Source organism: Plectrocnemia conspersa, unplaced genomic scaffold (genome assembly GCF_051122295.1).
Source record: "Plectrocnemia conspersa isolate PC_06_02 unplaced genomic scaffold, ASM5112229v1 ptg000002l, whole genome shotgun sequence".
Taxonomy (NCBI): domain Eukaryota; kingdom Metazoa; phylum Arthropoda; class Insecta; order Trichoptera; family Polycentropodidae; genus Plectrocnemia; species Plectrocnemia conspersa.
In genome coordinates this window covers 18,316,731-18,342,150 of record NW_028277166.1, presented here as the reverse complement: position 1 = coordinate 18,342,150, position 25,420 = coordinate 18,316,731, and the positions used below count along the sequence as shown (strand labels likewise).

General features: G+C 28.2%; 1 protein-coding gene across 17 annotated transcripts in view; it reads right to left on the bottom strand.

Moving 5' to 3' along the window:
- Nucleotides 1-2,803: 2,803 nt before the first annotated feature.
- Tomosyn (syntaxin-binding protein tomosyn) overlaps nucleotides 2,804-25,420 on the bottom strand; it is a 280,098-nt gene continuing 257,481 nt past the window's right edge. Inside the window, exons 12-27 of one of the 17 annotated variants that reach the window (XM_088205743.1) lie at nucleotides 25,198-25,367; nucleotides 25,023-25,127; nucleotides 23,349-23,509; nucleotides 23,082-23,274; nucleotides 21,593-22,370; nucleotides 18,402-18,485; nucleotides 13,216-13,332; nucleotides 13,016-13,138; nucleotides 12,044-12,153; nucleotides 11,287-11,310; nucleotides 7,367-7,616; nucleotides 6,927-7,035; nucleotides 4,488-4,577; nucleotides 3,684-3,779; nucleotides 3,495-3,619; nucleotides 2,804-3,273 (exon numbers count right to left, since the gene is read on the bottom strand). In XM_088205743.1, coding sequence (XP_088061869.1) covers nucleotides 3,011-3,273; nucleotides 3,495-3,619; nucleotides 3,684-3,779; nucleotides 4,488-4,577; nucleotides 6,927-7,035; nucleotides 7,367-7,616; nucleotides 11,287-11,310; nucleotides 12,044-12,153; nucleotides 13,016-13,138; nucleotides 13,216-13,332; nucleotides 18,402-18,485; nucleotides 21,593-22,370; nucleotides 23,082-23,274; nucleotides 23,349-23,509; nucleotides 25,023-25,127; nucleotides 25,198-25,367 — 2,798 coding nt within the window. In that variant the 3' untranslated portion in view covers nucleotides 2,804-3,010. Of the gene's footprint in view, nucleotides 3,274-3,494; nucleotides 3,620-3,683; nucleotides 3,780-4,487; nucleotides 4,578-6,926; nucleotides 7,036-7,366; nucleotides 7,617-11,286; nucleotides 11,311-12,043; nucleotides 12,154-13,015; nucleotides 13,139-13,215; nucleotides 13,342-16,515; nucleotides 16,751-18,401; nucleotides 18,486-19,141; nucleotides 19,281-21,592; nucleotides 22,371-23,081; nucleotides 23,275-23,348; nucleotides 23,510-25,022; nucleotides 25,128-25,197; nucleotides 25,368-25,420 lie in introns of those variants that run through there. The other 16 variants (XM_088205744.1, XM_088205748.1, XM_088205745.1 and 13 more) reach the window with 16 other exon arrangements.

Genomic DNA, 25,420 nt, shown 5'->3' with positions numbered 1-25,420 from the left:
GTATATATAATTCAATGTGATAATAATAAAATTTAAAATCTTGTAATCGTTTTAAAATATAGTAGTAAATCTCAATATAAGCTTTTTTATATATATATATATATATATATATATATATATATATATATATATATATATATATATATATATATATATATATATATATATATATTTAAGTACTCTTAACAAATTGTTTAATACTATAAAAATAAAAATTATAGATATATATATATATATATATATATATATATATATATATATATATATATATATATATATATATATATATCACAAAAAATAATACACCAGAAGATAGTTACATATTTATATGTTAAAATTAAATCAACAATCTATAAATTTTCTGGTTCTAGACACCAGTTATCACCCCATATGTAAATAGACGTACATACATACATGTTTAATTATTAAAACCTTGATAATTTGAACGAAATAATAATGCGACAATTTAGTGAATCCTTTCCATTTTAAGTACCTTTCGTTTCTGATGTATTTTTAATTTATTTTCATATCAAATCAATCAATTAGTAACGTTTTTATAGCTATATTTACAGACATTTATATTGTGTTAACTTTTACCATACAAGTAACAACAATATTATTAAACTAATTGTTTCAAAAGTTACGGTTGCATACATATAGTTATACGTATGTATGTTTTTTAACATTGTTAAAACATTACGATAAAACAACTACGCATATCACAAGTCGTGAGAAGCTTTTACTAATGTCTCAGAAACGTGAAACACGATTTAGAGACTTTCTGTTTACGACTGAAAATAAAACTCTTATATACATAGACACTGTTTATTAGCAGTTTTATTTTTTTAATTTATATATTAGTTGTCATTATACCATTTATTAGGTAAAGCTAAGAAGCGATTAGAAAATAACTACTCCCCTCGTTAATGTAATATGAAATAAATTATGAAAATAGTACAATAAAATATATACTAATCAGATAAAATAAAAATATAAGTATATGTAATTTTTTCTATACAATAATAATTCTACGTTATAAATCAGTTATTTAAAGTTTTCTTTTAAAAAGTGCTATTCAACAAAGTGATTACACGAGAATCTAATTTACATTCCTTATGTACATAAAATATAGCTCGTTTAAGAGGGGTTAAATATAAAGCAACAAAAATAAAGTACAAAATGTCTACGATAATGATCGTGTTTTAATTTTTTTAATGTAAAACTATTCAGGTATTGAATTGTATATAATATTTTAATGAAAATAAATAATGTCTGTGTAAGCTGATCGAACGACTAAATAATTCTTAGGCCATTCGATGAGAGAAAAAGCCTGTATATAATATATACATATCATTTTGTCGGTTTGCAATGTTGACAATAAAGACATTAACTTTAGTTAACGTTCCAGAGCGTCTAACATCAGATAACATACGTGGGAACTACGATCATATACATTTCTAAATATTTATAATAATTTTAGTACGGCTGTAGCTTTTAAATAGGATTATTATTTTTTATACGTATGTATATAAATATATGAATGTGCATGTTGCATAATGAGAGTTAAAAATTAAATAACCTTTCGTTACTTTTTAACAAATATAACAGCGCTTCTAAATACTGCAAGGTAAATATAATCAATTCGGGTATGTCTAATATAAATCTATTTTACATGTAAAAATTCTACAAAGTTTTGACTTTAATGAAAAAAAACAAACAGTTTTTACGTCATTAGTAGCTATGTACAGATTGAATAGAGAGAATCGGCAGAAGAATTTATTTACAATTTATATAAGATAAATTAAGTCACACATTTTACATTCAATTAATTGAATTGTCTCATTTTTTCTTATAATTTATATAAATATGTGTTTACAATACAAGTGATCATGTTTTGATACACTTATTTCTTTAGTTCTTCTTTGAACTTTTTTAATCGTTTCACATTATTACAGAGTCTCTAGTATATATATATATATATATGTATATATATATATATATATATATATATATATACTCACACACACACATACATACATACATGCGAGATACTTTCCCCCTCGATTGCTTGTGTGTTAAGTGAGGAGAGTGAATGAGAGATGAGAGCATGCGGTCCGCATGCCCTTATCTCTCACTCGCTCTCGTAATTTAACACTCGAGCGAGCGAGAGAGAAAGTATCTCACCGCCCGCTCCTGATGTATATATATGTATATATATATATATATATACTATATATATTTATTTGTCATTATTGGTTATGGATGCCATCGCGATTTTATTTTTATGTGAGCATCTGACGTTTCGAAGAGTTTCTATAGACTAACTGAACTATATAGTATAGTTAGTCTCCGAATATATATAGTATAGTTAGTCTCCGAATATATATATAGTATAATAGTTAGACTCCGAATATATATAGTATAGTTAGTCTCTGAAGATAAAGAGTTACAGACTCTTCGAAACCTCAGACGCTTACATAAAAGTAAGATTGTGATGGCAACCATGGCAAACATTGAGAAAAAATATATAACTCGCGTATATATGTAAATGAAGATATTATTTACAGTAAAATCTGACTTCTTTTCAACTTATAAAAATCTTAATTGACCTAACACTTTATTTTATACATTGTTTATTTTTTTTAATACAGCCGATTCATAGATTAACTATGATTTAAAGCAGCGGTTAAAATATATATGTATATTTAATATATTATGTGTGTATGTATAGAGTGTATTCGTCATCATATATTATTTAGGCGATTCTGTAAAAGACATTGCAAAACATTCCAAAGAGACCTTCTTGTAATTTTTTCATCTTTATTCTAAAAGTTACAGTGGGTCTATTAAAAACATTTTTATATATCTCTGACGGTTCCAAAGACACCCGAATCGTACATAGTGGCGAATACGTCTCATATAGATGTAATATTACGATTCACCTCAACGATTTACTCTCAAAATAATCAAATATTTAGATAAAAAGTGAATTCATAGAATCACGTTCAATTCAGAGCTGGTACCACTTTTTGTCTTTATATTTGAGCATGAGCTGATGAGCCGTCGAACCAAACTCTTGTGCTTGATTGTGCATTCTCTCCGTGCGATCTTCTAATTGACCCAGTTTTTCGCCTCTCTCCACAACGAGCATGTGAGCTCGGGAAATTTCAGAAGCGGCCGTCGTGGCCCTCGTGTTCAACTGCTCCACATTGGTTGATGGTGCGGGAATGTGTTTGGCGACGGTCCTATTAGGTTTCCCACTGCCTTCTCCAACTGATGATAAAAATGATAACGATTATTAGTTATATTTTTTATAATAACTAATATTTACAATTTTCAGATCTCACTATGGTTTCCAGAACATGAGATATAACATAGATAGGTAAGTCGCAATTGTGAATAATGAGAGTTAAAATCTCTATGTTATTGAAAAGCGATATAGTTTATGTATGCACTAACCTGATATTTCATATTGAATTTATAAAAAAACTTACATAATTCTTCTCTATCTAATGGACGAGATCCACCTCCAAACAAACCTCTAAAGAAACTTTCTTTAGGAGGTTCAGGCATATCTCTTGGAAGGAATAGTTCACCCATCATTTCATTCACAGATTGACTGAAAAAGTTTGTATAATAAATTAGTTATAATATTTAAAAGAATAACGGCAAACTACACTTACCAAAATTCAACGTCCACTGTGAATTTTTGTATTTCACTGGGCGAAGATAAATATAGACCATGCCCTTTATTGCTGAAGCAAAATGTTCTCGATATCCTGAAAACGCATCATGACACATGTGAATCGAATTGAATGGAATAAAATAATATGTATATATCTGTTTGTCCTAAAAATAAGATAATATAATATTTTTAATTATCATCAATTAATTAGTTAGTGTTCACCGATGTTAGCATTGACAATCATGCAAACTCGAGTTTCGGTCATCTAATGAAAGATTAAAGTGCGTATATAACAAAGTTGCATCGTGATTACAAGTTGCTGCATCCAAATATATAAAATTTAGTGCGTGTTCGAAAAATCTGAAGAATTTGTGTCGTCGTAATAACCAATAAGCGTTCGTGTGAGATCTCATGCAAAAAATTTAATATGTATACATATAATATAACTCCAGATACTTCAATAAAACAAGTATATCAAAAATGTATACAGTGTGTATTGTCAATCGGAGGAATAATAAAATGGTGTATCGAAAAAACGACAACATTGTCACATCAGGGTATATATTATCAACGTTAAAACATTACCGTTATGCAAAAGATGCTTCATTTTAATTTATTTTCATTGAAGGGGAACTATATCAATGCAACCTAATACAGTATCAATAAAATAGTTTAAATTTTCCTGTCAATGAAAATATATTTTTTTCAATAAATATATTATAAATATTATAATCCAAAGTTAAGGTGAGAGATTACGGGTGTAGAGTGCTTGTGTACCTAGGGTTATACATTAGGGACTTACTGGTCAGTGTCCTCGTTAACTATGAGCTGCTGTCCCCAAATGGATAGCATTGGATCTACAATCCCTCCCTGTTTGCACTGTGTCTGGAAGCTACATACGGCACAAACCACACAAACGTACAAACAGCAAGACAGGTGTTACCAAAAAAACATTAGTATGTATATTGTGAGGCTCAAAAAGAAAGAGAGCGTACTTTTCAGCTTTTGTATATTGATATAGTATGTATATAAAATAGAAGAAAAAATATATAAGAAATAAATATAAATAAAGTAAGAGTAGAACAAGAAGAAGAAGAAGAAATAAAATTAAGTTAAGCCAATACCTAATGACATACTTTCTATTAATATGTTCACATATATGTAGATACATTTAATTTATTCAACTTTATTGTTATGTATGTCTTGTGTTATATCCAAATGGACTTGTTTATAATGATTTGTTTATAAAAAAATATTTAGTGATAAATATCAGCATAAAAGTTTATTGCTATAAAGATACGATAATCTGATTAATATGGATAATTACATTTGTGTATCATTTTTTTGGCAATTTTTTTTAAAAGCAAAGCATTTTTTTGTAATTAAAAGACTTATTCAAAACTATTGCAAAACATTCTAAGTACCATTTATTAAAAAATATATAATATAATTAACAATATTTTATCAAAGTTAAGAATATTTATAAAAAATCAACAATGGCAAAAAAATTATATATGAAGAAATGTTTTTAAAACTTAATATTCCACCATTAATAATAATAATAAAAATATAATTACTCAACAGTAATGTGAGTATAATTTATTATTCGCCACAGTCAAGTATTGCAAAACTTTCCTGTAATATGTATACTGGCAAAATCGACATTAGCAATATATCTATAGAACTAGCATTTTGTAAAACAAATTCCAGTGACTTTTTAGTAAATATATATGATAAATTATGACAGTGATATAAATTCACCATTAATGATTGCAATATTCATAATCCAATATAAAAATATAACTACAATTATTTTTGAGTATTTTGGCTAACCAAAAATATGTGTGAATTTTAACAAAAAATAATAAGAACAAAATCGGTTAGAAAAAAAACTGTATGTGTTAGAAAAAAAAGAGTGGCATATTTGAAATCAGCGAGTAATTTTGCATACAAATTAGGTTATCATATATTATTAGCATAATTGTAAAAGTTGTTGTACGGTGTATGATAGATTAATAGATGTGTTTCATTATAATCAAGTCTTAAAGTAAATAAATATATACATATGTATGTATATAGTTCAAGGAGCATACTTAAAAAATATGTGAGAAAAATATGTATATTAAAAACAGCCGATAGGGTGCTCTCTCTCTAAAACAATGTTTACAAAAGGGTGTTCACTGAGATATCAAAGAAAAAATAGCATATACAATTATTGAAAAACTCTTCAACTGATCGTTCCATTCACTCTGATTCACTATATGTATAAAAATTAATGTTATTCAATCAACGCACGTAGAATGAAACAGTAGAAGAGCTTCTCAAACTTTGCGCCAATAGCTTTATTCTGTTTTCATTCCACCAAAATTAATACATCAATGATACTACAAAATGTTAATACATGATTATGTTAGATCAAAGCAATTAGCCGCAATGTATGACGGTGCTATTTTATTAGATTTTATTTTATTCACTGAAATTCATATGCTTTTAGTTTTTTTAGATTTATTGTGCATTTGAGGGTATATAAAAAATCCTTATTTTATATTGTACTTGAATAATAAAATTAATATCAGTCCAAATGCATTAATTCATATAAGGAGTTTTTGTATACATATTAGAGATAAGTAAAAGTTTTTGAAAAAAAAAATTTAATATATTATATACAATAATATATATAGATAAAGTTTTCAAATTGTATATTTTCAAAAACTTTCACAAGACAATTTTAAACATTAGGTTTCATTTTAAATTGTTGTTTTGATTCAGGCATCTTTTCTGCGTATTGTGGTTTGTGAAAATTGTATGTATTATATTATATTAAAAAAAAGATTTTGAAAGTAGACGCAAAAATTACACCTGTACATTTTGAGAAGCGACACGATAAGACTCTAACCATTTATTTTACAAGAAAACATTTATTCTAAACACGTTATGTATTAAAAACACATAGTACTTCACATGGAGTTCATAGGAAATACTAGTGCACAATAGTGGTAGAAATATTCACAGTTAGAAGGATAGTTAACATCAAAAAAAGGATGTTAATCGTTCAGGAGTTCACATCAAAGGATTAGTTCTCATTTTAAACGTTATAAAATTATTAACTTGTAATTATTTTATTTAAAAATTTTCGATAGTTTAAGATGTTAATACAAATAAATTTAGTTGTCCATTTAAAAAACTCAACTCAAAACGCAACGAATGTGGTTTACACTTTAAAAATGAACGAATATATTACCTGAGTTCCGAAAGAGGTAGAAAATTTATATCTATGAGGGGCTTCAAAGACGGGAGGCTGTATGATAATAAATGTCCAGACGAAATGTAACAAATAAGGCATACACTATCTGAAATTTTCAATTTTGATTATACATGACGGTTAATATTGCAACACATATTCATATAACTTCTGTCCGATTATTTTGTAAGCATTTAAAAAAAATATGAAAACCTTCAAGTGTGATAAAAATGACTCGAATCAGGCATGTAATACGAAGTCATGGTAGTAATTCCAGTTCTTTAGAAACTTTGAAGGAAGATATGAGGACTATTGTATTTGTCATGTTGAGGAATGTGAAGAATAATAAAGATTAATGTTATTGGCCCAGCATTTGGCGAAATGAAAAACATTCTTAAAAAATTACAGGACAGAAGGTGTATCGTCGACGATGCCGTTACCTTTCATGCTAACAATTTCGGCCTTGACCACAAAGTCAGTGTCGACAATTTGTTGTCTGTACACGCAATTCTGACTCGGAAGCGCTACTACCCTAGCTTGTTTTTCTGACGCTATAACAACAAATTGTCTATCAGAACATAAAGCACTATCACTAGCCGAACTAGCACCAGGTGTTGGACTCATTCGGCTGCTGCATCCGCTGCCGCTGCTCTGCTGTTTTGTCGGAGTCCGTTCTCTCTTATCGCGTCCCTGAAACGTAAAAGTGTAAATTTAAAACATATTCTTTTACGGAGCAATCATGAAAATTAAGTAAAAACATATACAATACATATTCTGTAATGATATTGTTTAGTCTCTCCTTTGTGTTTCAGATGTGATAAATGTTTATTAATTTTTTAATCAATATTTTTATTATATTAATAAAAAAATCATATAAAAATGCATGATAAAATAATTAAAATATGTTTTAATAATATATAATGTTTTTATATAAGTTTATTTTAGATACATAAACTATTTATAAATACACTTCTAACATTTAAAAAGCAACTAAAGTGACTTATAATGAAAAAAATAATAATAACTATCCTAAACGTATCATCATTAATAACAAATTTAGAATTTGTTCAATATATTACAATCAAATCCATCGTTTAAACAATTCATCAATCATCACAATAACATAATATCAATATCGTATCATAAATTCAGCCCCATCTAACGTGAAGCATTTCTAATGAAATATAAACGGCCAATTCTCATTTATAGTATAATATATTTATCGACATGTATCAGAAACGTGCTTTTACTTTTAAGTCCATATTATAATATACAAAATTGTGTTCCATAAAACACTTTTCGGGATTGGGGGTCCTAAAACTTTAATAATATATAATACACAACTAAAAAATGATTTTTCTATTAAGCTATCAAAGCGGTCAATCACTATGTCGGTCTATTCGTCGAGTTCAAATAAGTGAATGTATTGTGGTTGTGTGATATTTATCATACGGTGATAGCTTGTTGCAAATTTAATAGAAGAAAGTGATTTATTAACCGTGTTTAATTGAGTTCAATAAAAAGATGCCTTAGAAATTTAACTATATTTTAGTTCCATCTTGTAGGTTTTGGGCCGATAAATTTAATTTTCTTCAATTTGGTTGAGAATAACCATCTCTATTTTTTACAGGGTTGTAAATATGTTTTTTTACTTGGGTACTGCTTAACAAGCAAGTACCAGATTCTTTTATATGTCTACATCTTAATACTGCACTCAATATTTTGTCATATTTTGTTGCAAAGCAGTGTAAATACCACTTTAGAGTTGATTTGTGTATATACAAATAAATAAAATAAACGCATAGAGATTTATAAAATCACTTTAAAAGCATATTTTTAAGGCTATTTACATTATCGAAAGTAAAGCTTTTAAGCTCACATTAAGGCTAGTTTGATTTATATTTCATTTTCTTTTTACAGAAAACATGATATGCTGCGGAGAAGATGAAAAATATTCACGTTGATATAATAGTTATAGTCATACATTATAATATTTAATATATTAAAAAAATGTTATTGGATTATATGCACAGACAACACGACACATAATATTATTTTTAGTTTTATTATTATTATATTAGAAAAATTTAAAAATATTAGTAATAAAATCACATGTTTACACTTAAAATACATTTAGGAAAAACACGGAAAACACACATATCGTAAAAATGATCATTAGGTGTAATATATCATATTATATAATATAAACATATCAGAAAATAATTAAATAAAGTAGGTCAGATGCAGGAATGACAGAAAGACATGCATGTATCATTATATAATATTTGTGTGTATTTTATAATTATATAAATTTGATAAAATATATTAACTTCGGGTTTAATTGATATTATATGTCCATTTAATCAACCCTATTAAAATTTTATTGAAACGGACTAGTTGAAAATGTTTACGTATTTAAAATACTAGTGAATAAAAAGCATTTGGAATATTTAGAGTGCAACACTACTTATGTATATATTCCATAATACTGGGGTTTGTTTTTGAATTTTACCATCAACTGAACAGCTGAGGGCATTGTAAACATTGTATAATATAATCACCATTGTATCAGGTGTTTTTATAGTTTTGCACACTATTAAAAATAAGTGCGTATTGACAACAAATCTTGTTTTTGTTGATATTAAATACACCGTACAACAATATTTTGCCACAAAGATAAGATTTACATATGTATATGTAGAATTACATTATGATTTCAAATCGTTATTTTTCCCAATAAGGTCTTGTTTTTCACATTACATTTTTTTAGCAAAAATCAATATTTGATCTACAGAGTCTACTGCTTGTTTTAAGTAGTAGGTGATTCTATACTACATATTTACGGCTGTATAATGGATCATTTTATTTCGCTGAGATAAAACATTATTACTACTAGTTTGACAAAACGGTTCAATAACCTAATTGATTCAAAATCTATTATTTTTATAAAATGTACATACAGTTTTTTGTTCGACAATGATAAAAGAACTACATGTGCCAGTGAAATCAGCATTTTATTTTACATGTAAAAATTAAGTTTAATCCCAGTGATTCGCCGCAATTAAAAAACACACTAACCAAAAAATTCTATAATACATACTACAAAAACAAATTAATTACAACACTACATAAAAAAAAAAAATTGTAGAAAAAATACTGAAATTTTTTTTGTAGAAAATTTTTATTTTTCTACTTTTAAAACCCTAATTTTAACATCGAACCCAAACCTAAATTAAAATTAATTGAATACTTAATATGTATCTATTAAAATCATTAATAAAATGTACTGTAAAAATATTAAGTGTTGATTTTGCTATAAATTAAATAAAAAACAAGATATCCGTCTTATTGAAAATCTAATGGATTTGTATTCATCGTCTAATTTAACATATAATTCGAGTTATCTTATGTTTATGGCAAAATAAATATAAAATTGTTATACAATGCTATTTTGATATGTATTAATGGTAATGCAAAAAAATAAAATAAAGCTCATATTATTTCTTTAATTATGTGTAGAGTTGAAAGGAATATTAAAAAAAATAATGCAATATCCATGCATATCTTTTTTATGATTAAACTCATATTTATCTTATTAATTCACATCACATAAATGCACAAACACATACACACATTTGCAAACACACGCACACACGTGAACAACACTCAGTCACATGTATATATGTATATAAGTATATTTTCATAACCCGAAAGAAAAGATTGATCAGTGTCGTATATATTATGTATTTGTGTTTATAGACAGTATGTATGTACAATAAAGGTGCTCGTGTCGTTGTGTATAGTTAACACAAAATATTTTTCATCTTCGTATGTGTGTGATTAGTGTAGTTATACAAACGGTGTGAATAAAAAAAGAACATTTATACAAAAACAATAAGTTGACGTGTATTTATTTTATACATATATGTAAAAAATTTAATCGAACACATTGTTTATAAATTTATGTTAGTAATAATAAACTACAGATGTATTACTGATGCCAGTTTCATAAAATAAACATGCAGCTAATATTCAAAATGAGTTGCACGGTCCGAAAGTACACTCGTATAAATCGTCCACAGGATCCAGCAATGTAAAATATTATTTTCAATTCGGTCATAATCAATCATCTTATTGCAAGTTTCTAAACTGGCATACATAAATTTGTCATGGCAGTATATTTAAACAGATATAAAATATAATGTATGTGTGTATACTATCAAAAGTAAATAAAAAATAAAATAAATAAACACTTATTTGTATTAAAAAATGCATTGTCCGTTTATAGCAACAGCAGTTTTGCAAACATTCACGTAATATTTCACATTCATATGCACTTCTAGAAGCACTCAAAACTTACCCTATTAAGTATCAACGCCCAACGCTGTCCCAGGTTAGAAAGCGTTCATAATGTATTTGTAGCCAAAGTATTTTCTTATATTACATAATAAAAAAAACTTTTTTTTCTTAGTATTATAAATAAAACTTAAAATAAGTAATGTATAATCTCATAAGAATGTAATAAAATGTGCCAAATATTCAATTAAAAACCAAATTAAACATGACGTTATGTTACTCTAGTATAATTGATATGCGTCATCTTGGAAAAAGTCAGACTAACGACGGTGAATTAAATAGTTTATTTTAGAAGAAGTGATGCATGCATTTAATAGTTTGAATGCTATATATAAGTTATAGATATTAATCAAGATATATTGTAGAATCAACGTGAGATATATGCGAATTTGTGCCAATGACTACCTATTAACTAATTTTAATTTTTTTGCCGACTGATACAGAACACCTTAAAAATATTTATAATTTTAAAATAAGGATAAAACTTCAAGGTATTCTGTAATTCAAGTCCTTCAAATTTCAATGATCTCATAAGAACAAATTTCTCAAAACTGGAGATAAATAAGACATTCACAATAAACTCAATGATACCTTAACTAATAACGAAGCTATTTAACAGATCAAAACAAATACCACCCTATTGCAATTTTTCAGTATAAATGACCATTTTTGTGTATTTATTTTTTCATCATATAAAATACCTATATTTGGTTGGTGTTTTACTATATAAAAATGATGCTAAGATAATTTTGTGTATTTACCTCTTTGTTTTCGTCTTTCCACGGCTCGAAAGCGTATGGAATTAAAGCACCATTACAGTCTAAAAACGACATTGTCAATATTGATCCTTTTAACCTAAATATGGGTCCACCTGAAATATAAATTTCATTCGTTACAGTATTTACATAAATATTTCTTTCTTTTTAATCGTACAACATATATTTGTAACTTATATTTCTTGAATCTGTTTTTTACAAGTAATTTATTAATTGTCCATTTTAATTTAAATTGTTTTTAATAGTAATAAATTTTTCATCCGATTCTTTCACTTTTCAAAAATCTAGTTTCTAATGAGATTTTTAACATTGCGTTTATATTTTATAGCAGTTTGTTTAATTTTTATTCGCTAAACGAGATGCTTCACAGAAGGAGAGAAAAGACTGACTTATCAAGAGTCATCCTCTTCTAAATAAAAAAATCAGCGAACAACGAAATAATAGTTTTCTTGCCAAAACCTTCGACATAGCAAATAAAAAAAATTCTATATGGACATTATTATTAGTAAAGTGGCAATAGTGATACATATTATTTATCTTTTTCCCGGTCACAGTACTTTTTTAAACGTGACTCAAAAATGTCTGGCACGGACCCACCCTTTCCTATGCAGCGGTATAAAAAAATGCAGACATTGTAAAACAATTAAAAAATCGTACACACTTATTTTTTAACAAAAAAAGGCTATGATAATTTTCTCGAGAAATTTGCTTATTTTTGAAATGAGGTTTCACAAAATACATATTTCCGAGTTAGCTCAGGGATGACCGGGAAGGGGTTCAGGCAAAAAGTGACAACACGAAAGTTTAATATAATAGCTGTTGATCTTTTGAGTAGTGAAGTAATGAACTCTTTTGCAATATTAAAGACTTAGATTTGACTCATCGCTATGTATTATTAGGGCATCTAGAATTGTTCTCTATAGCTTATTGGGTTCAAAAACTACAAATACAACCTACCTAATATTGTAATTACTACTGGCTGATTATTTCGAGTCTCCGGTTCTGGTAAGTTGATCATAACCGTGAGGACAGATCCGAGGCTCGTTCCCACCCACAGAGTCGGCAGTTGAGCTGAAGGATCTAAGAAAAAATAAACTTTTTCAATATGTACTAAACTTTTAAGTATAATTAAATTTGGTACGTATTCTTAAACTTACCAGATTTCTTCGTATAGCTATCAGCAAACGCCAAACATTGTATGGCTTCCGTGGATATATTTTCAAGACTTGACATACTGCTCGACCGAGATCTTGAAAATGAACTGTCCAACTTGTCTACACGGCCAGTAATATAAAATGCAACATTTCTATTAATCATTTGTCATCGTCAACGCGTTAATAATGTAAACATTCATTGTTAAGATTATTCATTTATATATTATATAATTTTGTGAATTTAATAAAGAAACATAAGCTTAAAGTTTATTTAATAGAGTAGAATATATATTATATTTATCCAAATAATGTTTTATTATGGATGAATATGAAAGTTTTATTTTTTTTATTTATTTTTTGTATGTGTAAAGATTGAAAATTCCCACCAGGATTGTTAGAAAATAATGTGTTATTTTGTTAATGTGCCAAATATTCATGTATGTGGTGATAGATTGATTAATATCAAAAACCAAACGTTAATCAAACACAACTGGCAATTTTAAAAAGCGCATATTACAATTAAAATGCTGCGAAATATAACATTAAAAATACATATTGAGTAACAGTATAAAATATATATGTATGTATATATTTTTCAATATTATATTTCATTTAACTTAATATAAAATATGGAAAAACTTTTATTATTATGTTATAATACGTAAATTCCAATACAAAATTATAAAACAAGCTTCAACATTCTTTTTTTAAAACCATTATCCTGTTTAACAATGCATTTTTGAAATAACAGTTTCCATTTACAATAAAACATTTTCAGGTAAATGGTTGAGCAAATTAGACATACATTAAATAACAAATAATGCTTTTTATTACATTAATAGAAATAATATAGCATTGCAAATAATTAAATAGATTACAAATCATTGTAAGTTTGTTTTAATTAAAACACCATTTTAATATGATATTTTTCATATTTTACACAAAAATGGTGTTTTTTTAAAATATAATAATATTAATTACAGTACAAGCTAAAGAACAAATTTAATATACCATGCACTCAAAAATTAACACTTATTAATTAAATTTGAAAAGCATACTCGTTGCTAATCATATTAAATTATTTTTTATGTTAAGATATATAGATCTTAGCATTCTTATTTCTAATATATATTAAAACGTTCTCAAATCATGCGAATGCAAAATAAATGTTAATGTTCTACGTTTCACTAATGAGATACAATTATTAAAAATAAAAATGATAACATGAATACAAGTCTAAAATATGTATGCGTATGTCATTACAGTATAATATTACAAATGTGTAAAAATGACCATATAACAGTTGTTTTTACCTCAGTTTAACGTAAGAGAGAATCGTGGAAGTTTTCATTAGGACACATACAAAGACACGTCCATACAGAGATATTATTACGAAGCGAGTGAATCAGTCTCATTCTAAATTACTCTAAATATGTAGCTCGTCCGAAATAATATCTTTGCAAATTTGTACACACATATACATACATACAAATACGCCGAATCCTGGTGCAAATTATTTGAATACCGTGTACGAAGTAAAGAGCTAGTTTGCAAGTACATACATTAAAAAAATAAAAGACTATGTCGATATCAAAGAGGTAGATAAATGAACAGCACACACATACACGAATTGAAGTTTTTTACCATCGGAGATGGAGAGTAGAGTATTGAACTTATAGTTTTGGATAGTACGTCACCTTTTAAAAGAAATCTACGTCATGCCAGTGAAAATATGTGATTAGACAAAAAGAAACAAACATATAAGAACAAACATAAATATATAATAAATATAAATAAAACCTCTCAATATGTGCTTCAAATCTGTGAAAAGTAGTAGTATTAATATAAAATAGATAAATACTGAAGGACATCATAGGTTATATAGATAAATAGAGTTCAACTACACAGAGCTTGTGAAATAGATTCTACAGTGAGGGCTATTCTTTAATAATAAAGTAAAAATTGTTGCAGTGGTTGTGATCAAATTATATTTATATTATTTAAAATGCTCAAATTTATTTACATGCAAATTTGTGTTTAGCCTCAATTTAATGTTTAATTTAATAAGTAAATAGCATAACATTAAAACGAGGCGGTTTATATATAAATCATCACACAATTCAGTGAGCTGTGTTATAAGAATAATAAGGAAAAATGTATTTATGGTGTATTTAAATTGTATCAAAAACGGATGGGTTTATGTATAAATTGATTGACAGAACAAGATAAAGAGAAAGAGAGTAGGTACATCAAATTGTATATATTGTGAACACTAGGATCATAATGCAAAAGAGAGCAATTTACCTATGATATGATTCCGATCTGAAAATTCAACCAAAAATATAAATTTCTATTGCAAATCATAAATAATCAAAAATAAATTTTTATTATCTTATTTAAGTAATATTTTTAAAATAAAATATATTTTACATATTCATATATAGCAAAATAATCTCATGAAAATATAAATAAACAATTATAATATAATTTTTTTAACAACGTATGTAAACGTAAGCTTAAATAAATTATGTACATTCCTTAATAAATATAAAACAATATATGTACATATGTGTATGCGAATATAAATTAAATATAGACGATGAACGAATACTACTACAAAAATAAACGAACATCTTGTATTAGTACAATGAAAATCTTAAAAACGCAGTAAAAATTCAAAACACTGCTATATTATCTTGTAAATTAGCAGCAGTGTTAAATCATAAGGTAGCAGTAAGAATCAAACATACAACACGAAGACACTGCAGTAGTGCAAAATGGCCGTCGCTCTTACAACATGCATCAAAGTGGAGCAGCGCTATCATTAGTTTTTAAGTAATGAAGCTGTGAAATACATTGAAATTCATCGCTCCATGAAAGTTTAATCACTCCAGAAAGTATACACTAGAAAATTTGATTTAAATGTACCGAGAGAAGAGATGAAAACTGGGTTAAAAAACAGTGCTTGCAGCAATTGATAATAATCTCAGCGAATCAACAAGATGATTAGCATTAAGCACATCTGAGTATATTACATGTTTTCTATAAATTTCTGTATTATGCTAACAGTTTGCTATTTGTAAGCAAGAGGTGTAAAAATCTAAGCCACACCGAAGTAATACCTTGTACTACTAATGAAGTTGAATGACATAAAACAAATTGTATTGGAGGTATTCATATTTCTATTTGTAGCAATATTCGCACATCACCATTGACCTATCGTTTATGGCATACCATACACATATGTATATATATGTTTGATAACTTATAAATGAATAAAATGATCTTAGGTGACTGTACTACCAAAACTGCAATATTGTCGGGTGACTAGCAGCGTGTGCTGTGCAGAGATTGAGGGCTGGAGGCGCGCTGGTGGCGCATCCTCACTGTAGGAGGCGGTGGAGAGACACTTGTGCAGTTTGCGGGTACCTTGGGAGCGAGAGCGGCGGACGGCATCTGCGCGCCTGCTTTCTGCCCCGCGCCCCGCGTTAGACGAACTCACAATTCCACTCCCGGCACCACTGCACACACCGTTTATCTGCGCACGCCATAAACCCATCGACTGCCATTTTTTATTTATTAACATTTTAATCACATCTATGTAAAATAGTTCTCGTTTGCTAGAAACGTCCATTTACAATCAATCGCAAATACAAACGAGAACTGTCATACATATCAATAAATATAGTATTAGATTGGTGCACAATACATCATGGATATCGGCTTCTTCCAGAATAATCTATACTAGAGATTTTCAACTTTTTTAATTTTCGTACCATATAATAAAAAATGGATAGCTTGGTGTATTATTACAAATTATGTAATTTATTTTTCTTAAGAATCATTTTAAAAATTATGCCACCGTTTCACCAAAAGAAATTTATAAGAAACTATTACTATTGGTCTCTCATGTTTAATTTATGGGGGGACGTTTTCCTGTCCGTTCCACATTTTTTCAAATCTGAACAGAAAAAAATATTTGTCACTTACCACCAGTTGAGAAATGCAGATATATACAATAATTTTCAAAGTTTTCCATATTTTATTTAATTACTGTTTGACTAAATCACTCAATTACGCCAATCAATGTAAAAGTCGATGAATTAAATTTCTCTATAGAAAAAATAATGCAAGTTATATCACGCTTATTTAACTGAATTGATAAGATAATAAAATAAAAGAAAATTACTAGTTCTCTTAATTCTGAAACAAGTAAGCCAATAATATAAAAATCCTTAAGTTTAATAGCTCCAATATGTTGCTTAAAAATTTGGATTTATAAAAACGGTTGTTAGACGTGAAGGTATTAAACACATTAATATAATAATAATAATTAAGGAAATAATTTGCCTTTTCGCTTCAAACGACTTTAAATCCCAATTTCACCATAAAAATAAATGAGTCATAAGGACATTTGCTCAATGGGACAATAATTGACTTAAGAGATGAATGCTTCTCTCGTGAACAATTTTATGTTGCAGTTAAAAGAATAGATATAAAAACATCTATGGTTAAGTATTGAAGGATACGATATATGCAAAAACTAGTTAATTGATAGAAATAAAATATTTTAAAACCATTTTATCAAATAATTATTTACTAGCTCATCATTATAGAACAAGACATCATTGACTAAATACTGAGGAAAGCATTTAAAGATCATTTTATTATTTGTTAATATGATTTTTTTTAAATATATATTGACAGACTTTCACATCTGTTTTTAACAAAGCAAATCATTATTTAAGAAATATTGATGTAATTTTAGGTACTTTAACGTTTGAAGATAAGAAGATTCTAGGAGCAATTCCAGTAATAAGATTATCCCAAGCAATGGTAATATAATAATAGAAATTATGCACCAATCTAACATAACAATAATTTTTAACAAATTAATCGTAAAATAATAATTATTTAGTCGAAAATAGTAACATTTTGGTTCTCAAAGAATATGCCGCCAATTCTATGGTATCTTACAAACATTCTAAAAAATATAACAACATACATAACAATATCATATAATATATATGTTTGCACTTGATCTTTAAATCGATTTTTCCATATTTTGATTATGTAGTATGAAGAGAAATGTTAATAATATTAGTAACCATTTCCGCTTTAGTTCATTCATCGTTTTCCAATACATTTATTATGTGAAAAAAATAAAATAAATAATAATATAACCATACCTACTGGTGCTGATCTGAAATTATTTTTAGTACTATCAGCGTCTTTATTCTGGCAAAATTCACAGACACAGCTTAATGAATATCCTATGAAACACACACACGTTTATATATGAATACAGCAGAACCTCAAACCATAAATGATACAATTTTAATCATATTTAAGGTTCGACTATATGAATATATAAATCAAACCTGATTACAATATGTTATAATACGCAATGATGTTAAATGAATTTATTAAAAAACTATTAATAAAAATGCTATGAGTATTATATAAATATAAATAAATATTAGTGTTTTTGCCTACGATTCATTTAAAAAATAATTCACTACAGTTCCATATATGTCTTATTATTAAACATAAATTAATATTGTCGAACATCACTAACAAATCTTAAGTTGTAGTAATAATATGTGAGCGAGTTGAATGAATTGATATGGTATTCGTATTAAACAGTTGCTTCGGCTAAACCTATGAGACTAGCCATGCCGTAGGCATTTTTATGCATCTCCTTCATCAAAATGTGCAATGACTTTAATTTATAAATGTGCTGCTATCGTTCTAAACAAAATCAACTATTACAGCATGTTGATTAGCGTTAATTGTATAAGATTATAACTAATGTTTGTTATCTATAACTATGAATTCCTTACTACGCAGTTTTAAAAGCGCAAAAACGGGTAGTGAGTATATTAATGCATAAAGCCAAACCAAAAAAATCACAGCTCTATTCACTCACATCTAAGTGGTGGCAAAAGGGACGCTAATTCTTGGACACACGTGAACGAATATAATGCTTTATTTTAACAACGTGATTTACCGAATAGATCACCAAATATGTATTTAAGGCAGTTTTGGTCCTCGTCCGACGATGTATCCTTAAAAAACAAATACAAAATAATAAAAACAGCAAACTTGTTAATAGCAAATATTATTTTCATACGAAGAAATATTTAATAAGATTTTTCAAAGATATACGACCTAAAAATACAATAAATTATTCATATACAAAATAATCCATTGTAAAGTTTACATTTAAAAATCAATACTGAAATAGTATTTGTATTAAGAAAATTGAATTGGATAATTATGGCGCTGAGATGCTAACAATTTTCAAAGCGTCAATCTAAATTCTTAAAATATATCGATAACAATGTTGACTTCCTTAAATTGGTTAGTTTATTATGGTACACCTATATTTGAGATATATCCATAAAACAATTGTATTGAATTAAATTTAGACTTGTGAGGGCAATTTTATGTCTCCTCTTGAGAAACTATATTTTTTCTTAATATTTCTCTTCAATCCTAAAACACACATTGTGTTAAAATTTGCACTATTTTCATGAAATCATCATCTGAATTATTTTAAACATCTGTAAAATATAGTTGGCTTCTCTGAATATTTGTTTAAATTGACTGTTAGTGCACGTTTTCAAAAAATAGAAGGTGATATTTTTTTGCTTTTTTTGACCACGAGGTACGAGTACCGAAAACTCTGAGGCAGAAACTGTTATGGGCCGAATCGTAATGGATATGGTTTTTTTCAAAACTTTTGGTTTTTATTATTATATTATACATTGTTTTATAGACGTGGATTATTTTACCTATTTAATAATAATAGTTCTCATATGATTAGAGCTTGCAATACCGATAGCTCAGTATTCTGACCAATTTTTAAAACTAAAATACCAGTATTAACATTTCTGTGTAGCAATGAAATATAACAAACAATTTTGTCTCTGAACCGTAGAGCGTCGAACTTGTTTAGCTTTTCGTGACTTCTGTACAATTGTGGTATCTTTGTCACTTTTGCTAATAAGAAGGGAGAATTCATCCATTTATAATTTCGACTTTGATAAGTGTATTAACAAGCTGTTGAATAAAGAGTAAATATATTATTGCACAATAATATAAGTGACAATTTGGAGGCTATAAGCCGATTCATCTTCAGAGGTATTAGTTCTCAAAATGTACGTGTTCAAGCTATTTATTTTATTAAAGGAAGTAGCATGCCACATGCGCGGTGATAGGAACAGGCGACTTATTTGCTACCTCCTTTAGTTTATGCAACCTTGACGATCGATACTGAGAATGGATGACCTGCTCTTATCACCATTTATGGTCTTTGACGTTTTAAATGACTAATTGGCGGTAATACATAAGCGCTATACTGAAATATCTTACATTGCAATTTCCAGACCTTTTTTTTATTAATTTTTAAGTGTAAGCTTCTAAATAGATCACCATGTAGTACAAAATATTCTCGTTAGTGATGTTCCCTGATTACGTTTAGTATTTTTTGCATACAAGCAATGAGCATGAACATGAAATACCAATGAACAGAATCTGGCATTATATGGACCTGTAGTAAATCTACCTTGGGCAGAGATGTCTTTGACTGTAGTCAATTAAAATAAGCAAAAAAGTGTAATCGAGATAAATATTAAATGCGGCATATGCACATACATAAATATATAATTGCGAATATTTATATAAGTACATTTAGGTAAATATTTGGTAGTTGCGTAAAGTTAATTTAAAATTTAGCTAATATAATAATCCCAATGTAATCTACAGTGCAAGTAATATGAACTACAGCATACCTCAAACTATTGCAATGAATAATATATAAAAGAGACTTATGTATAAATATATAATATAAAAAACTTTCTGTGATAACTTCCAAAAATAGTATTACAATAAATATAATTTTAATAAATCGAATGAACGATGGATGTGTATTATAAAAATGGCAACATAAAACATGATGGGGGTAAAAAGCGTTGTGTAACTTATTTTATATAAAATAAACCAAATATATAGTATATAACACAATATTAATTTAGTGGGAAAATAATAACATTAAAAATCAACATCATTTTACATAACATAAATGCTTCAATTATTTATACATATATAAAATTTATATGTATAAAATATTTTTATATATTTTCATATACACATACATACTGAAATAATTATGTCATTAATGGGAATATTTTATCATTACAAGTATTAAATGAATGATGTAATATAAAAATTGTATTTTTACGGTTTAAACAAAGACACATATTTGTTTCTCATGAGTTTGTCTGTAATTATTGTGTTAGTGCAATTTTATTCTTTATTTTAAAAATAAGTAAAAAATACGGCAAATTTTGGTTAGTTTCTCAAAGTTAATACTTACTGAAACGTCTCATTAAGTTGCCAGCGAACGTCGGCTGCGATTGTGGACTGACGTCTTCTTTTTTTCTCAAGTCCTTCAAGACGGAACCCTTTACATTGGGAATTGACAATAGTCGTTGATCGCGTTTGTCGATAGTGACAGATTTTAGTTTCTTGTTATATCTTGGAGGACGAATCGGTCTGTTTTGATCGTCAAACAGTGGTAAATTATCAGGTCTGTTGGAAACGCCTCCTTCAGAGTCACCGGCATTCTTATTATCGTCCCATCCATAAGTCTCTCGTAGCTCTTGATGCATCCGCTCGTACATATCATAGCCTTGTGTCGAATCAACGTTGCCTTTCCTATCTACGTCTTCTTCTTTAGTCACATCATTTGTAGTTTCAATATCACTAGCAGGTATATAAAAATTGGAAGTTTTCCTTTCTTGATTCGTCGCTAAAGTATTTTTTATCTTAACGTCAACTTTTGAAATTTGCCGCTTTAAGCCCATCCACGTGCTGGATCTTCTCCTATTCTGCATAGCTTCTATTTTAGACTTTTCATCCGATGATATGTTAGTCATTTCGTTTCTATCGTATTCCGTTGAAGGTAAACTTCCGTAAATGGCTGCCGTTTCCGGTGTAGGATTTTCGATCGGTTTTGAATATAATTCTACATAAGCTTCTTCCGCTTCTTCAACGTCTTCCGGAGTAGACTGAGACTCGTCCTGTACATTTGCAGGTGAAGACGATATAGGTATCGATTCGGCTATATCCAAATTCTTCAATTTTACTAAAGCCTAGTGTAGATGGTTATGGGGAATGATATTGACGGATATGAGCCAAACAAAAAGGCATGCATTGGACGGGTGCGGGATAAAAAATGGATAGGAAGAAAAATAAAGAAAAAATAATGAATAAATAAATTTTTAACTATGACTAAAGAAATAATATATGCAAATTACTTATATCATAACTTTTATAGATAATGCGCCATTACAAAATAGTGAAAAGTAAATAAAGACAAGTCATAAATAATCTAGGGCTATTTCAATAATAACTATAAGTGCATGCGCATTAACTTTAAAAATATGACAATGAAATTAAAATAATAGGAGTACTGAAATTATATGTATATAAAAAATATAATAATAAAGGTAAATCAAATTTCTAGCAGTAATGATAGATGACATTGTGCCAAGCATTGATAATTAAAAAAGGCATATACAATATATAATAAAAAATAAATATGAATCATTATGTATAATATGGCCCATTCTCTGAGAACCAATGCTATAAATATAACACTTGTATTTACATTTTTTCTGCTAGTTCTTATATCATAAACATTGTATTTAACCAATGTGAACAGTGTTTCAGGTTGAATGTCATTTTTTTTATATAAAATATAAGAGTAATTCGAAACTGAGAAGATCTTGATTGATGTTAAAAATGTAGTATAATCATTCTTAATCGATTAATTAAAAATAACCAAATCCTATTTTATATACCTGATCGATGCTGGGCGAGCGTTGCGTCTCTTGTTGTGACGATAGCGCACCCGGTGCGTCGGGATTGGTGCGTCGTGGCGATCTACAATACGGATCTTGCGATCCGTACAATTCAACTGAACTTACACTGCATACAATCATACGATGCACAACGTCTATTATAACTAATCCGTGGTCGTTTCCAAACGCCATTCTATAAAAGTGACACGTTGATAGTGAGAAAAGTGACGAAACGATAATATTATTATATTATAATCAAGCCATTACAGTCCGTATGATGAGTTTATCGTTAATGCAGTTATTTTCGAGGTTGGCGAAGTTGGATCTGGTGGACGAAGCGGCGTCGGCGGCATACACACCAGAGCGGCCTGAAATCCAGCTGCTTTTCTGACGCCTGCTCCTCCTCGGACTTTTAATCCGTATTGAATCTAAAAATGATAATGACGTGTTAATTGCACATTTATACAAATTAATATTGTCCCATTGCTTTCAAACTTTACTCATTCCCATACTACAACCAAAAACTGGATCATAGTTGAATAAGATTGTTTTTATAAATGGTAAGTTAGTAACGCTAAGTTAGTCATAGCGGAGTGTTGTTATATGTATTTATAGCTAGTTAGAAAAAAAAACATTTTTAACTTCCCAAACTTAAGCTACTCTTAAATTGAAAAGACCTTCACAAAGAAGAAGGAATAAGGCATCTTATAAGCTCACATTTTAATACTTTATCTGTGGGTCTGGAAAAATTCCATACGACAAAATTAAAATATTATTAGTGACAATGGTTGAGTGTTTCTCTAAAAATATTCAATAAAACAAGTTTTATGGACGTCACACATTTTTTATAAATGAATCATTTGCTAGCACTCAAAAAAACAGTGTATACATCTGCGCATCCTGTGCCGTTCCTCTCCACAGAGGTATCTGTTTTGAAAAATACTATTCATTGGTGAACTATTGAGACCATATTTAAGTCCTAAAAAAATTCTTAAGCTTTTACCAAATAGCGCTCGCGCCCAATAGGCCTGCAGATTATGTATAAAGATTTATTTATAAGTTATGGTTGACAAACTTAATGAAGAAGTTGAGAAGAAACATGATTTTGTCGATGAAGATAGTGAGGATGAGATAATCATTATCGTATTATGTATAGATATTTGATTCGAGGATGGGATCATGTTGAGAAATTAAAATAATAGTGACATTGTGGGAACCAAGATTAAAGATTAACCAGCACTGAATGATACAATAATACACAAAATACTGTCACGTTTTTAACCATTTTACAACATGTACTATTTATAATCTAATAATAATATTTTAAATATAGGAAATTCCATGCCCGGTATTGATTTTTATCATATTACGTTTCTTTTCTGATTTCTTAAAACGCCTAGTTCACTAATAAGACACCAATAATGAGTTGTGAGTTATACTAGCAAAAAAGCAAGGGTTTAAGAGCAAAAAGAGACTATATAAGGGCGTAGTTCGAAACAGCTGCTGGCAGCCAATTTACCAGCAATAGCAAAACAAGATGAAGATGGCTGCTGTTAATATCGCATACAATATTAACATATTCTCTTGGTATATAAAGAAAGTTTATATTTTAAGTATACGAAGAAGACAAAGACCTACCCTGGGTTGGTTGATTAAGGTGTATGTTAGTAATACATATGTGATATTCTCTACGGGCTGAATGTAGCTCATAATTAGAGAATTTTTATACCATATATGAATGACTTAGTACGATTTTAATAAATCATCACAGTATTCATCCGTGAGATACGGAAAATCTAATATGTGATGATCAATCAAAATTACATTAGGGTTTATATGGGATTCGAAACCAAATCTTTCAGGTTTTAGTCATTGACTTCACCACTGATCTATCGTACTGGTAGTTTTACACAAAATTGCCCACTATTTATATATTATTACCTTCTTTTCAGAATCTTGTGATGGTTTATGTGAAGGAATGAACTCACATTCCGGAGAGTTTTCACTATCTTCTAATGAATCATTTAACAAAGGTATTTCTATAACCTGAAACGACCATAAAGATTAGTAAATATATATATTTAAAGGCAATAAGTTATTATTTTTGATGTTATACTACGTGTGTTTCACTAGAAGATTCGGTTTTTCTAAATTTAAAAAATATAATATGATTTCCAGCTCCGGCCACCGCCATCTTTCTAGATTCTGGACATAATGATATTAATTGAATAGCTAATGGATCGTCTTCTGTGCCATCGACTGACCGAGAACGTGGTTTTTCAAATACTGCAATGAAAACAATAATATAATATTGTTAAAAGCTTCAATGATAATGATCA